At 44.7% G+C, this 16,600-nt stretch overlaps 1 protein-coding gene across 4 annotated transcripts in view; it reads left to right on the plus strand.

Moving 5' to 3' along the window:
• The window catches only part of Su(dx) (WW domain containing E3 ubiquitin protein ligase suppressor of deltex), an 80,955-nt gene that overhangs the window by 44,895 nt on the left and 19,460 nt on the right, over positions 1-16,600 (plus strand). For all 4 annotated transcript variants that reach the window (XM_075673495.1, XM_075673498.1, XM_075673497.1 and 1 more), the window contains exon 10: positions 10,243-10,408. In XM_075673495.1, the coding sequence (XP_075529610.1) occupies positions 10,243-10,408 (166 nt within the window). The remainder of the gene's footprint in view (positions 1-10,242; positions 10,409-16,600) is intronic.

Here is a 16,600-nt window from a genome sequence, read left to right on the forward strand (position 1 = left end):
TTCTAACGGATACCCATTCTGAGGTTAGGCTGGCAAAAAGAAAGGCAACTACTGAGCAAATCGGGAACAAGCACCTCGATTTTCGGGTGCACATCACAGATTCCTTGGCATAAAGAGACTCTTAGGCAAATGGCGGAGGCGACGACTTCTCTTAACACAAGGACTTCCAAGCTTGAGGCAGAGGTAGGCAAACTGATAGCCAAGAAAGGCGTCAAGTAGCTGGTTATGAGTACAGCTGCTTCCTCGGGGGAGCCCTATGGTAGGACACTGGCTGAATTGGCCGATATCTTTAATGATGGCTGCCAGTAACGGTGTATTAAACTTTACGATCTGGCAATGGAACTGTTGGGGTTTCTCTCAAAAAAGGGCAGCCCTTCATCAGTTTTACAGATTGAAAGATTCGAGACCGCAGATTATCTTATTACAAGAGGTATTGGTGGATAGTGTTTCTCTGTCTGGCTACAAATCGTTAAGAAAGGGCCAGAGGGTACGGGGGTCTCCAATCTGGTCTCTAACAAACACACTTTTATCGAACACGACATAAACATGGGAAGGTGCAAAATTTAAATACCATTTAGGCGAGGTCAACCTGAGCGGTGAGCTCAGGAATAGCATATTCATACTCAACGTGTACAGTTCCCCTAGAGGGGGCCAGCATCGTTTCACTTCATTTTTGGCTAAGGTGGTTTCTATAGCAGGCAGGGCCAGGGCCCCCATTGTTGTGGCCGGGGATTTTAATGCCCAGCATCAGGCGTGGGGTTACCCCCACACCACCCACATGAGCGAGAACATCTGGCAGGCGGTGGCAGATCTTGGCCTCACGTTAATCACCGATTCGAACTTCCCCACCAGGATTGGCAACTCCGTGTCGCAGGATTCGACTCCAGACCTCACATTCGTGGGTTCGGCAGGGGAATTTTCCTGAGCTAACTTAAGGGCCAAATTGGGAAGCTATTCAGATTCAGACTAGGATCATTTCCGTAAGATCAGGCAGGAAAGAGGGGGTGATTCTACGGAGAACTTCCACGAATGGTTGGACAGAGTCAAAAAGGGCATAGAAAAAGTGACCAAGTCGATACACAAGGAGCTAGAGGTAGATAAAATGGATAGCAGGCTAGCGCACTTAATAGAGGCCACGGAATCTCTGCTTGCTAGGTGGAAAACACAAAAGCTCAATGGGAGGCTTAGAAAGAGGCTAGCCAAGCTAAACAAGCAAATTATGGCACATTGCCAAGTGCTTGAGAGACGGCAACGGCATAAGGTTTGTAACTGGGTGGATGGGCAGATGCGAATAGGTGGGAAATGGAACCTACTTGAGCACCTGCTCTACGAGGATAAGACCATAACCAGTCAGAATCGAGTGGTGGATAAAATTCTCCATGTGGAAAGACAGCAGCATGGGGATGAAAAAATCGCCATGCGCTTGGCACAGAGGTACCTTCCCCTGGCAAACGAGGCTGGAACCCCGAGGTCGGAATGCCCACAATATGAAGGCAAACCGGCCGAGGGCCAAGACACTCTTTCAGGAGGCGGACATTCGCGAAGCACTACAGAAACTCAATTGCAGGTTAGCCCCGTGACCGGATGGCGCAACTAACAAAATGCTGCGCAATTTAGATGATAGGTCGATTAAGGTCATAACAGCAGAGATCAACTGCGTTTGGGAATCGGGTGTATTTCCATACGCGTGGAAGGTCACGTTTGTAGTTCTCATTCCCAAGCCTGGGTGCAGCCCCGGGGCTGAGAATCTCAGGCGTATCTTCCTCACGTCTGGTTTGTGCAAGGTGGCGGAGCATCTGATAAATGATCGGATCTCTAAGCACATTGAGAACGAGGGTCTCTTTCGTTAATGGCTGCACAGTACTCTTCTTCATCAAATGTCAAGCGTGCAATCAACGTCTGCGTAAAGGTTGTCTCATATGTGTCATTCTATCTGCTCAGTGGCACATGCAGATGCACAGCAAAGAAAAGAGTACACATAATTGAAAAGAGTAAATTTATAGACAGCTTATAGTTCTGAAAGTATTGAAAGCAGTCCATTTTAACTTTTGTTTAGGGAAAGAAACCTTGGCTTGATGAGCAGATTGTACAGTCGATTGCAAATATATCAACCTCTGATATATTGAATTATTGTTTGTCAAGCAGTTGTAAAATCCCCTTTAAAATTCAACGCAAAAGTATAGCGACGTAGTACACATGCGTTGAACTCCCATTCACTGCCACATATGTATCAAATGCTGCGCTGCGCCCCTGTAAGTGTGCTTGTCCCAACAGTAACGCGATCACTACTCACGTTTTCAGAAATCTTTAACCCCTTAAGTGTTTTTTATTTTTATATCCTAACCAAGAGTGCCTATTCTATTTATTGCTTATTTCGAATCGTATTGTACTAAAAAGCTGTGTTGTTGAAAGCTGTGTTGTCTATGTTGAAAAAATATTTGCACCACATACTAAGTCAAATCAACACAATGCAGTTTATTTCTGAACATTACATAGGAAACCAGCTGTCTGCTGCTAATGAAAAATACAAACCACGTAAAGAAAACAGTCACAAACGCCTAATCACTATTCACTTGTGTAGACAATCAAGCTTTGCCTATTTTGCTCATGAAGCTTGGGGACCGTGGTAAAATTCAAAACAAGGAATGACACAGAGCGGCTTGTTGCAGCACCTGCACCAAAACCGAGTTACTTTTCTCAACTTTTTCCCCTTTCCCCGTTGCTTCCGACAGCAAATGAAGCATTTTCTGGTTGCCGCTTCTTTAGCTTGGCTTGGCAGGATGTAAATAGGAAAGTGCCACTCCTTGAGCCGCACAGAGTCAAGGACATCAGATGGCCGGCTACGTTTTACGTTCTCAAAGGATCAAGGTACCTGTTCAGGATCAACTCAGTTAGGACGAGGCGGTAGTCAAGGAGGCTCATCTTCCCTCCGTCTTTTTGGTACAAGACAAAAGAGTTAAAAGCAGCTTTATCAATCAGGTGGTGAAAAATCTTGTAATGTATCTTCTGCCGTTTTCTGAGGACAGCGTAGTCGGCCAGCATCTGATCTGACTTGTCCATACCGCCCATCGTGTGAGGATAGTCGCGCACGATGTTGGGCTTTGTGACATCTCGTCCTTTCGAATCTTTGAAAGGCTCCATGCTTGCAGTGCACTGTGCTCATGACAGAGACTAAAATTTCAAAACAAGGAATGACACAGAGCGGCTTGTTGCAGCTCCTGCACCAAAACCGCGTTAGTTTTCTCAACTTTTTCCCCTTTTCCCCTTGCTTCCGACAGCAAATGAAGCATTTGCTGGTTGGCGCTGCTTTAGCTTGGCTTGGCGGGATGTAAGTAGGAAATAGTATTTTGTCTTGCCATTGGAGAGCAACACATTTACCACGCTGGTAAGCTTGCACCTCTCCTTTCTTCAGCTTCTTCGTCTGGAAATGTGGAAGCATGTCCGTTCTGTTTGGTCTCATGGTGCCGTACACATCTGTGCAGTGCTGGATAAAGAGGTCGACGAGCTCTGACAAAGTATAGAAGTCATCTATCGTCAGGCAGTACCCCTTGCCTAGCAAGGGCTCGAGGAGCTTCGTAACAACTTTGGCGCCCATTGGTGAACAGGATGTAAGATTTATTGGTGTGCCAAGATTTATGCCTTTTCCAGTATAGATCAATACATTCCACACATATCCCAATGGCGACTCTTAAAGCATGAAAAATTTCAAACCAAATCTTGTTTCTTCTTCTTCTTCTTCTTTTTTTTTTTTTGCGGGATGTATTGCACTCATCCTAGCCTGCCTTTGTAGAGCATGAGACGTTCATCTATCAATATGTTTCTCTCTCTGGTATGTATGCCAGGCGATAGTTTTTCAACAGTCAATCCATAAATGGCCATATCTTGCACACTTCCAGCTATGGATGGCCACTAAGATAGATGATGCTGGCATTATGCTGGCACAAAGTGCAGCATTCACATTATTAGCAGGAACCAGTTACAGGGCATCACTTCATTGAAAATAGGTGTGAACAACAACTTGTTTATGGACCAGTACGACTGCTGTCTGGGCTTGGGAACTATTCCCTGCAATAGCAGGAGTGCAAGGAACACCCACACGTCTTTTGTCACAGGTGCCCCCCCCCCCCTTTTTTTTAATAGGCGGGAGTGTTCACTGGGACAAGAGCATTTTAGCTTTTCAGCTGTGTTGTGATTGGCTTCATTGACCACTAAGGTAATCAGTTCATCGTGGAGAAACTGCTGTATGTACTCCAGATGGTCATCCAGTGATATCAAATTGAAAGTCTTGCCTGGAACGGCCAAAAATGGAAACCGAGAAGGCTTCGCGCCAGGATTGTTGACATCAAGCTAAACCCACTGACGAGCACTCACAATGTTCGCTTCAGAGATGTTCTCATCATCCCCCGAAGAACTGCTCAATTCAGCATTGATATCTGAATAATCTTCATTGAAAGGATATGACAAAACTGAAAGTGTTCTTTTTCGGGTTGACGGTGCAGCTATGCATGTGTCACCGCTACTGGACGCCATGTTTTCACACAAAAACAGTGCTTCTGCCTCAGGAGAAACCAAAATCAAGTAAGTGCATCCATCTGGTGGGCAACATGCGATATAACCCATAAACAAGCGCTTCTCGTCCTGAACACTCAAGAGGGGAACATATTCTAGTAGGACGAGCTCTGCTCCTCTGAAACACTTAAGGGGTTAATGCTGCCAAATTTGAAACAGAATTGTTTGAGCAGATGTCATCAAACAAGAGATTGAATCTGAAGAGCAATACATGCCACGGAGGAAAAATGAGCAGGGTGCTCTATTTTGCTTGCTGCACATATGGATGGCTTGTAGAAACTGAGGCCATGCATTATTAGCAAAAGCAGATTGCCACTCCGCTTCAAGAAAAACCTCCTGGTCCGGTACACTTTCTGCAAGAAATTGTACATATGCGTTCCACAAAACTCGGGAAGACCATTGTGGCAGCGGCTTGCACGACTCATCGCTGTGTGATTTACGGGTTTGTCCTCAGTGCTTTTCATTCATGCTCGCACAGTTACATGCCATGGACAATATACTCTGATGTTCTGCAGGCTGAAAGCCACTTTTGAACCTTCAGCGTGTGTGTAGTATCGGCAGTCATCAACACAGGGGCCGGTGGGGAAGGGCAGAGAACGGAGGGACATACTGGCTGCAAGGCATTGAACGGCTTGCAAGAACAGACGTTGTGGGGTTCTCCTCCCGTGCTCTTGGGACAAAGGAATGACAACACAGTAGTGCAAACCATCACAAGGGCATTTATTGCATCTTTCATAGATCAATGCCTGCTAGCCGAGTTGCTATACACAAAACATGCCCATGGGCGCGCGAGAAATCTAGAAGTCCGACTCACCGCGACCGGATATAGCGAGCGAATATGTTCGCCCCATGCTGGATCCCAACGCCTGGTCGTTCGCGCGTACGGTCACGCGAATGGTGGCGCGTTCGATAGTTGCCACGCGAGGCGGTCTCGCAGAAGCATGGATCGGTGCACGCGCGGGACGTCTGCGTCATACTTCGACCCGCAGCCAAAGAGACCGCACCTTGTCTTTTTCGCACCCCCAAGTAACCCTGCCGTGAGGCGGCGCTAGCAGCGCAACACTCGCGCCATCTCTTGCACTGCGCCTCAACCACTCAGACCGCCGCAGGCGCCAGGGCACGCACTGCCGAAGACAGGAGCTATGTGGGAAAACAAGATATCAGGGGACGCGCGAGAGTCGCGCATTCCCACAACGTGCAGAGTTTTTAGCACAGTTGAGAAGCGAGGACAACTGGTTCAAACAGGAAGTCGATTCGTAATTGTAACACAACAGTCTGCCTGGCTCGTTAATTGCCCACATATGCCGATAGGCTATTTAAGTGGTGTATTGTAACAGACACGTTCCCAGGCATGTTGACGCGCTGTTCTCGGTACAAGTGCGCTGATGGCGGCACAGCTTGTATCTATGCAGGCTATTTTGCTTCTGTGATGTGTCAATTTCTACCTTGAACAAAAATGCACAACCGGAACTTATAAATGATGACAACTTTCTGTGGCAGCATAGCCAAAGCTTCATGCATTTGTTTGCACGTGCGACGCTTCTGCTCTTGCATTACTAAACCAAGTAGTGCTGACATTTTGCTGACAGTTTACAAGACCTGGAAAACTAGACATCGACATGAGAAAGCCAGAAAACTAGGAACAGCGAAAACTGAAATCCTTTCCCTTAGCAAGCTTTTTATTTGTTAATAAATCTTGAACAAAAAAATAAAATGACATGGGTTGTCTTACGCTACATAGCTTCCAGTTGCTTACATTCATGGATTACATGATGCAGATGGGCAGTAAAAAAATATGTATACTTTGGCTCTGTAGCTTTGGCTGTGCTGCCACAGTGTGTTGGCCCTGGGTGTAGCTCTCTGGCTTTGTAGCTTTACAAACCTATAAGGAACAATGCCTGGTATCCCCTTTGGCAGTTTCTTTTCGCTTGAGTAGCATCAACCAGCGAACAAGGTAATCCTACATGTTGCAGTCGCAGAGTTTGCCACGCTTAGCTGAAGCTTTGTGAGCTCATGGAGCTTTGGTGTACCAAGGGGATCCACTAGGCTTGCATCCCCTCAGTGCTCATTCACATTGGGACCGTTCACATTGTGCAGAGGAAAACCAAAATACGAATAATGTCGCAAAGAAAAATACAGTCGCTGACCGATAAATCCGAAACCGATAATCCTGACATGCTCGATATTTCGGACAGCTTCGCGGCACCGCCAATGGGGCCCCATAGACTCAATGTGTAAAGACAACCAATATATCGGACAGCCGCCAACTCTACATTCAATATCTGGACTCTTTCCGTGGCTGTGGCGTACTCTGACTCTGCCGCCATTATCTCCTCTGGCAACCTCGACGAGACATCTAGTATGGCCTCAAAGATTACACTTTACATGGTGTTCCCTGAGGCCTTGCCTTGGTCGCAGCACTATGCTTCAAAAATTTAACTGAAAATGCCAATCTTGGAGGCTTTGTCTGAATTGTGAGGTTGCATCAACATCGCAGTCATCACATCCATTATGGCACCACCGCGCATGGCCGACTCTTGTTTGTTTAATTTGCCTTCTGGACAGCCATTCCGCCTTTCTGTACTTGTTTATTTAGTGTGTTCCAGACAGTCCACATCAAATGGCACCAATGGTGCTCTCGCAGTCCAAATGAGCCCAACTCCGCAACTGAAGAGTCTGAACTGCCACCTGCCAAAACGAGCTCAAGTGCAGACATCATTGATGACCTGCTAGGCTGCAGTGTGCCAATTCCTGCCGCCGTTACATTTGAAGACTTTGCCGACAGCATGGTGTCGTCATGTGCCAAACTGAACGATGATGAAACAATTGAGCAAGTTCTCCCACTGTCAAACAAACTCGGATGATGTTGATGTGCTATGTGCTCTGGAGCCTTTACATGCGGATATGACTCGAGCCTTTGCAGTTCTTGCATCATCATACAGAGACAACATAAAACTAACAGAAATACAGGTGGACTTGGTTGCACGTAAGCGGATGTGCATGCAGCAATGAATTGACCACTTCTTCCTTGCATTAAAACATGAATAATCCTATTTTTGGATACATTCGTTTTTTTGGATGATCGATGGTTCTGACTTATGTTCCCCGTGGAGTCCGAATTATTGGTTGTCAACTGGATGCAGATCCCAAGCACTGTGAGAATCGATGTAAGTGAAGCTTTCTGTGCTGTTTGTGTTCATTGATGGTGTTAGACAGTCGTGATGTCATGTGAAATGTTACCTTTCCTGCACCACTTGTTTTCCACATAATACGCAGAACAAAGAGGGATGCGTCATTCATTCACTCATTCCTTTACTGTAGAGTGCCCAAATGAGCACTGCTTTCTTACAATGCATTTTCTTTCTTCCGTGTCATGTCAGGTGAACTGTCACGGGCACAGAGGGGTAAGGTTTATCACCCGTTTCCTGACTGCGTTGGTACGGTATCCGGTTGTACCCATTCCCTACCTCCTCTCTCTCTACTTCCTCTCTAACATTCACCCCACAGCCTCACTGGACTGTTGCTGTTGCATGTGAGCAAGGAGGAAAGTGTGGCAGCTCCTACTATGCTTTTTTCGGGGGTTCACGCCTAATGACAGCATCCAGAGGGCATTATTGTGGCGTCCCTCCAGGGTGCGTCAGAGGGCATTGTGGCACTTCCTATATCATTTCCCACTTCTACCTACATCCACTCTGGACTTTCACGTTAGTGGAAAGGTAAGCGCTGCAGTTTCTGCAATGCTTTTGTGGGGGATCGCGGATAATTACAGCTGTCAAGAGGCTAATGTGGCGACACCCAGGGAGCTCCAGAGGGCATTGTGCACATGCCATGTGATAGCAAAAGCAAAAGATCCAAACAAGTTTCTCGCCTGGAATTTCTCTGCCATGCTCTTGCCATGTACAATAGAACCTCTTTGATATGAGAGTAAATCAGAAAGTCTCTACCATTATTTTTTTATTAGCCAAAATAAGGTATATGCAGGTAATTACAAATATAGGTACTATTCTATGCACCTTACACTACTTTTTCACATAGTCCCCGCTCCAATTCAGACATTTGTCCCATCAGAGCACTAAATTTGAGATGCCCGTGTCGTCAATCAGTGACGTACTACCTCCCCGAATGCTGATTGTCATGCAAGTCTTAGCGGCCTTTTGCAAACTCGCATAACACCACCACTTGGCACTTCTCAAAGCGAGACATTTTTCCCCATACGTGGGCTGCATTTCCTTGAGGATTTCAATGGCCGTTCGGCCCTTGCTCCATAGAAAATGAATCTCACTTCTTTGCTCGTACGCCATAGACATGTGAAGCACAATCACCATCTTCAACAACTAACAGCGCCTTGCCGCGGAGCTACTGGCAGATAAGGCCAGGCCTGTCCAAAAGAGATCCACCGCTGGGAATGGATATGTTGACTTGTAGCCATATGTTATGTAGTAACCGAATGTATATAGTAACCAAATATGTTTAACCAAATTATGGCTACATAATGTGGTTTAAAAAAATAGGGATAAAGACTTTCTGATTCGCCCTCATACATTTCTTATTGTTGCGTTTTCCCAGCTGCTACGTTGGGTTTTCGTGGTCTCGATTTAAATCCCATTGACTACTATGTATTATGTTCGCATTTGGTACAGCACCATTCTGTAATGTTCCTACATCTTACGCTGCATTTGAAAGCAACTGCCATATAAATAAAACGGGGCAGATGGAAATTGGGTCTCGTATGTTGCAACAAGCTACTTGATCATCACAACAAGCTACTTGATCATTGCAACAAGCTACCAGTTCATTGCAACAAGCTACTAATTCGTTGCAACAAGCTACCGAAGTTTGCAATAAATGAGCTAGGTTACACCAGCCAGGTGCTGCGTAAACATTGGGACTACGCATGCACAGAGCAGTTGGCAAAGCATCTGAAAAAGTGCACATCGATAAGCACCTACTGGGTACCATGTACGCTGAGCCAATTCTGCCAAGCACATGGTTACATTTACTTTGCGGCCTGCAAGGCTCTTATTTGCATTTCACAATTGTCGGCTCTCTTTAGTCTGCTTCGGTGTAGTAGAACTGTGTTATGCGGTGAAGCGGACACAAGCTATTGCGGTGGGGCCACTGTCACGGAGCACAGTACGGATCCCTTAGTTAGATACGGGTACATGTGCCGTTCCTGGCCACAGTACGAGCACCAAGACATCTAATAACTGCATTGGCAGCCACTCAGACTGTTACACCATTGTTTGTTTTACCATTGTTTTACTTCTTGTGATGGGCAATGATTAATTTAAAATGCATGAGAATTGCCCTAGACAATGTAGACGTCACAATAAACATATGAAGACCTAACAGTTGTGTTATGGTGTACAAAAACACTGAAATGTCCTCATTCTGATAGAATTTCATGAAAGAAAATTCTGCAATCATTTTTAAATGCCGATGTAGAACCACATCTGTTTACAGAATTTTGACAAATTGGTTTTCTATCACTGAGCTTTATTCTTAGTATTGCATTCACTGTGTGCGGGAGTGCTATACATAAACGTTTTACTATGAGATACAAGAGCGGCATAGCGTGGCTAGTGAATATTTCCATGCAGCATTGTATACAGTACTAGTTCATTGGCAGCCTAACAACTGCATATGCTTCTGGCACCCACTTTAATCTTGCAGTTGGGAGATGAGACGAGACAACAGGGGACGAGTGTATTACGTCGATCACAATACAAGGACGACTACATGGCAGAGGCCAACAGCTGAGAGTGTGCGCAACTATCAGCACTGGCAGTCAACCCAGGCTCAGGCCATGCAACAGTGCCAGCAACGCTTCCTGTACCATGTGAGTATCTGTCTTGCGTGCTTTTAAAATTTTTCATGCTTGCTCTGTATTGGAAAAAATAAAACTAAATTATGAACCTGAACCATCCTTATGTGCATCTGCGGTATCGTATTATTGTCAGTGTTTACAAACATGTATATTCCCTGTAATATTCTTGTAACAGTTTAAGGGGACGTAATTATACGATATGCCACATTGCATTTCCACTTGGGAGTGTGCAAATGTAAATATTTTCAAATAATAATCAAATATGAACACTTAGATTCAAATATTGAATTGGAAATCGTGTATGTATTACGAAGCTGGGTTAATTTATTATGTTGGAACATTGCAATTGCATTGTCAAAGTTAAAAAGTTAGGCTAGTAAGCTGTTATACTAAAACATTATGTATTTGGCTCATGTTAACTTGGAAAGTTTAATCATTCCCACTAGCTGTCCTCACCAGCCTTTGCCTTATTATACTGTATCAAATGCCCGTAAACTCGGAAGCATTTGACCGTGTGCCACTTATCACTCATCGCACTTGTTGTCAAGCAATAAGCTCAGAATTGGGGGTGGCACCAAAAAATAAAAAGAAACAAAGATCAGAAAAGTAAAAGAACTCTTGGGGGACGCTTAAGCTTTGCCTTTAAAAGTGGGATGCGATAGCATTAGAAGATCCCTGACTGTTTCTCGTGCTTCCTAGCAACTGCAGCTTATGTAATCGTGATGTTTACCTGAAAACGCTGGCGGCAAATGCTATGCTCGATTGCGAGCTTTCGGGTAGATATGCGATCTCTTGCATGGGTGATCCCGAAGGCAGTGCACAGCTGCGCAAAAAAAAAAAAAAACATCATTTTCAGGTTTCTGTTATTGTTTGGCACTTTTAATATTTACATCTGAGCAGATTTAACCTAAAAAAGCATGCGCTGTCGGTGTTTTGTTTCATGGCATTTGTTTGTGGGCTGTCATTCTCAAAATTCTGAGTAATAACTTTGTCAAGAATGTAAGACAGGGTATGAGTATACTACTTTAGTGATAGAATGATGTGGTACTGTATCCCGCATATATGGCATGTCATATAGCAAGGCATGGCATATACATATACCAAAATATTTACAGCAATTTTCGCTCACGTGATGTCAATGGCGCCGCAGACACCAACACCAGATTTTCTGCTACACGGGGCCCTCATCGCTTTCGCTTTAAAAGTGCACCCTGGCTGTCTGTGAGCCCGTGTCACTTGCTACTGAGAGGCTGGCTTTCCTGCAGAGTTTTGACATCTAGTGGCTAAGTGCTTTACAGGTGAAATTTTGCTAGCAGCACGAAATACCACAAGGTTCAGCACGAAATCGCCCCAATATTCTTAGATTTGATAAAAATGCTAAGAACCATGTTTACTCCCGCACAGCCAGCAATATATTAGATTTGATTCAGACATTGGTATCCAACCAAGTATTCAAACATTTTCAAATATCTATTTCTTGAATCTAATGCGAATATTAAAATGAAGTATTCGATAATATTCGAACTCTTTGAATATTTGCACTCCCCTAATTTCCATAACAGTTGCTTCACCTCAGTACACTCATCACAGTTGGTTCTAGAATGCGTAAGCCAAGCACCATAACAATTGCAGCCGCAACAATTTTTTTTTCTGACCTTAATTCAGATTACATTGGAGTGAGAAAGATGTTTGAATTGCTAAAATTTCTAATTATTAGATGGTTAAAGAGAAACATCTTTAATCACCAGGCTTTAGTGATTTCTCCAGCTCTGAACTCATTTTTACTGTGGCAGCATCACGCTCTCACATCGGGCACCACTGCTTTTGTTGTATTTGTAGTCGTCATTGAAACTGGGCTTCTACAAATATAAATTTCTTTTTTCAAAACTGCCGCGCGCCTCGTGAACAAGGCGCCAATGCCAGGCCAAGTTCCACAGCTGACTTATCAGCCTCCGAAAGTAACCCCATGAAAGCACGGACAATTAATAAGAGGCCTTCTGGTATCTGAGTGAACGCTGGTTGTGGTCCAAAAGCCAAGTCAGAGCCCAGAGTTGTCAAAACTCAACAAAATATATTCTTCAAATAAAAAAAAATTAGTTACCGACATTCACACATGTACATTTTGGCTAGGTACATCGCAATGCAGTTAAAGGTGGGTATTAACAAAACTCTTGAAAATAACGACAAGCACTAAGAGTTCAACACACACACACACATACACATGCAGAATGAATAGGAGCACCAAGGGCCCACTCGTATTCACCCATGTTGGTCTTGAGCCAGACATCCTCGGCGTAGCTCGTGGCAAACCTTGAAGTAGGAACTTCTTCTGGAAATGCAGACACTTGAGAAACTTGTCAGCCAGCTAGTCGGGGAATCCCCTTCTTCTGCAGACAGTTTATGCATCACATCTCTTCACCAGCGCGGTGTGATCTCTGATCTCTTTGATCCAAGTACGACGATTTTATAGCCTCCGCTGGCGTTTCTCGAACTTTTGATGGAGTTGTGCTCCCATAGCATGAACAAAGCCTGGGAATCTTCTTAGACATTTCTCACGTTTTCAGCTGTGGTGACAGTGACTCATCCATCAGCACACACTCGGGCTGTCCCCCTCTCATTCTTGCTCTCCTCATCGTGGGTCGATGTCTGAGAGGGTGTTTAGGCGTGCGCCCTCTCTCTCTCCTCGAAACTTCTAGTTGGCATTGATTGCGTTTGTTGTCTGTGGCGTATGCGCTCTCTCCCTCTGTTGAAGCTGTCGTGGGGCTGAGGTGCTGCTTTGCTGGCTTGGATGATGTGTGGTGTGCGCTTTGATTACGTCAACTTTTGTGACAAAAGCAAAGTGAAAGCAAATAGTAGTAATTAGTGTCAAATAATTTCTAAGCAAATACTTCAAATAGTTGTGGGATATGCATGATGCCTTGACATAAGAGGCAGATGTTGACAAATCTAAAAAAAGTTGGCTTTTTAGTCTCAAAAAAAGAAACAGGTGCCAGTTTATTTTAAAAGTGCCATTACTGGGATGTTTTCAAGCAAAAAAGACTAGTTAAACATTTCTTACAACTCCAGCAGCACAGAAAATTTATTTATGGGCTCTTAGCTCACAGTTGTGCTTCAATCTACTGAAGATTTTGTGGTAATAGAGGCCACAGGCGCATTTCTCGTTTGCCCGTCGTGCATCATCACAATGCTGTGAAATGTGACCTCTACTGCGCTATGCCAGCAGTTTATGTTGTGTATAATGCGAATTCAGCTTGATGCTTTTTGTCTAGACACAAGTTTAATCCGTTCCATACTGCAAGTGCACAGACAAGCTTGGTAGGCACACTCGCTGCTTTTGTGCTCCTTAATCTGGGGCCCGATCACCAATGAGCTTCAAACTTCCTGTGGCAGTTTGCTGTCCACCATGGTGCCGTAGCAGCACAGCCTTCTAGGAGTATGAATGAACTATGGAGAGCTGATAAAATTCTCGTGGCGGCCACCCAACTGTTTTGCACCAAATAACAAGAAATTGGAAGTCGGTAAAGTTCAACCTCGTTTTTTTTTTTTTTTTAAATGCAATTCGAGGAATATTCTGCAGTGGGAGGAGAAGCGGTGGCAGGAAAGCAGAAAGTGATAAATTATGAAGAACTTTCTCATGATGCACTTGTCATTGTCTTCATTCGGTTTAATATTGCCTGTTGTGACCTCAGAAATGCATGCACAGACGCTACCAATCTTAGCTTCTGTGTGCACTGTGTAATCCTACACAAAATGCAACAACGCTTCATGGTAGCACAGTGGTAAGTGCATCCATCGCCCAGCACTTCCTCCTAGGGCATGGGTTCAATTCCCAGTAGTGGGTGTATGCAGAAGTCTTGTTTTCTTTGCCACATGCTGAGAGTGAAGCTTAGGATAAGGAGTAGGCCTGACAGTGACAGCATAACACTGTAACGATGCCGACGGCAAAAACAGAAAGGGCACACATGCAAACCAATCCCTGTTTAGAGATTTTAACTGCTGTCACAGTAAATTTTATGAACAAATGTTAATTGCATCAGCATACCTTTACTTAGCCGGTCTTTTGCTTAAAATCGTCATGAAAACTGCAACCCTTGTCATCTCGTGCAAATGATTAGTACTGGCAACCTGTATGGAGAACTTGCTTGAAGCTTTTACAGATTTGGACTCTCGTGACTACTTTTGCAGTGTAGTAGCCATGGAAGAACAGCATGTGCATGTTCGTCCAAATAGATGCGCTTAGCATGCACATCTGGTGTAGTCAGTAACATGTGCTCTGGCGTGTGCTCCATTCAAAGTTTTTATTCCTTTAGGTAATGGCTACTATAATATTTCACATTGTGCACCTTTCACTGAATCTAAACAAATGACTGCTGTCTGCAAACATGGCCAATGTTTATGTAAAACACATTGCTTATGTAAAAACAAGTGCAAAGAGTTCCTACAGTCCACACACTGAACTGTATTTATACACTCTTAAACAAATGTACACCCTTTGAGTCATATCTTGCTGCATAACAGTAATCATTATCTGTCTTGCTTGCATTTCCTTTCTTGAAAACGCTGCGCTCGCTGCTTTCCTGTCTAGAGTGCTCTGTCATGCTGGTAATGCGCATGCCATTTGTGACTTGGAAGTACCGGGCATGCAGCGTTAAAGAAAATGCGTACAAGACAGGTGACAAGTATTGTTGTGTGGCAAGGTACGACCAAAAGGGTGTAATTTTCTTTAACATTGTAGCTAATTTATTTTAATGCAGTGAAACCTTATATTTCGTTATAATGAAATTTCACCATGTTAAAATTCAATCTTTTATGCAAGCAATACATTCACTGACGGAGTTCTCTTACGCGAAAGGGGCCATAAAATTTTCTGAATTGTAGTGCTGTTGGCAAAATAAAATCATTTTGTTGAATATGAGAGTTTGTGAACAAAAATACACTTTCATTCTGTTTCGGTCATATCTTCACATTGGTGCTACGAAGCAAAGCCTGCAACACTTTCGGGTCCACTCTGCCACCACGGCTGATAACGTTGCCTACAGTGGGACAATGCTATCATAACGAACGTAGGCAGAGGGGAGCGAGTGCTTTGTCTGCCTCTCGATTCAACATGTCTCAAGAACTCAAGAATACCTGACCTCCAGCACTAAACATGTAGCAATACAGCAGACATAAAGCCACTGCCATCTCGGCCTGCACCTGCACCTCCAATTACAGCAGTAGGGAAACAAGAAAAAAATCTACTCATATAACCCGCGAAAATAATTGCATACAACACTCAAATCTTTGTAAAAACAGTCCATTCATAGATGCACGACTTGTCACTGTCGTATCTTAGGCCAGCGACTTTGTACCCCCGCTTCTTTGGTGATGCTTATAAAGCTGGAAACACGCAACGGATGTGATCACGGACAAATCAGTTATATAACCTCTGACGTGAATCGGATCACTTCACAGATGCAGCTGGCAGTTACTTGACAGAGGATGAAAGTGCAGACAGAGTAGCTCTTGCATGGGCAGTGGCGACGAAGCAAACGTGACCGAGCTGAAAATCCCAATGGTGATTTCGCTGTCCACTGTATCGCGAAGCGCTTCAGGTAGAGTGAGGGAGCGACGCAGGAACTGTTGACGTACGAGTTTGCCGGCGCCTCATGCACTATTCACTACATGCACATTGTCGAACCGTTAATTGGAGGAGAATGGATGACCATGAAGGATCGGAGAAGGGAGCTTCAACGTGCGTCTGTAGGGAGAGGGTGGGGCTTCCTAGGAGATAACGAAACTAAATGGAGGAGAACTTTGCCTTGAAGTGTGGCTTAATGGCATGCGTGCCGCGCTACCTTGAAGCCGCACCTCCAAGTGAAATTTGCGTATAACCCTCACCCCAGCTTTACTGCTAATTTTTTTCAAATTTTGGCGCTTGTTATATGTGTGAAAATATGATACCTCCAAGACAGGGCATGTGGGCCACCTGTGCGCTTGGCCGGCGAGAGGAGGATACTCGTGTCCCCCCCTCACCTTCTTGCTTGTGTGAGATGCACGCGTCAAGTCACCATTCCTTTCGGCTCCCCCTCGCACCCACAGCATGTGGTGTGCAGGGCACGATAGGATCTCATCACACTTAGAATTTACACTGAACATGACGGCAAGAGGGCCTAATATTACGCTGCTGTGCTTTGGCCACTGCTCGCTGTTGCATAGCGTGCA

The sequence above is a fragment of the Dermacentor variabilis genome, chromosome 1 (assembly GCF_050947875.1).
Source record: "Dermacentor variabilis isolate Ectoservices chromosome 1, ASM5094787v1, whole genome shotgun sequence".
In the NCBI taxonomy this organism is placed as follows: Eukaryota; Metazoa; Arthropoda; class Arachnida; order Ixodida; family Ixodidae; genus Dermacentor; species Dermacentor variabilis.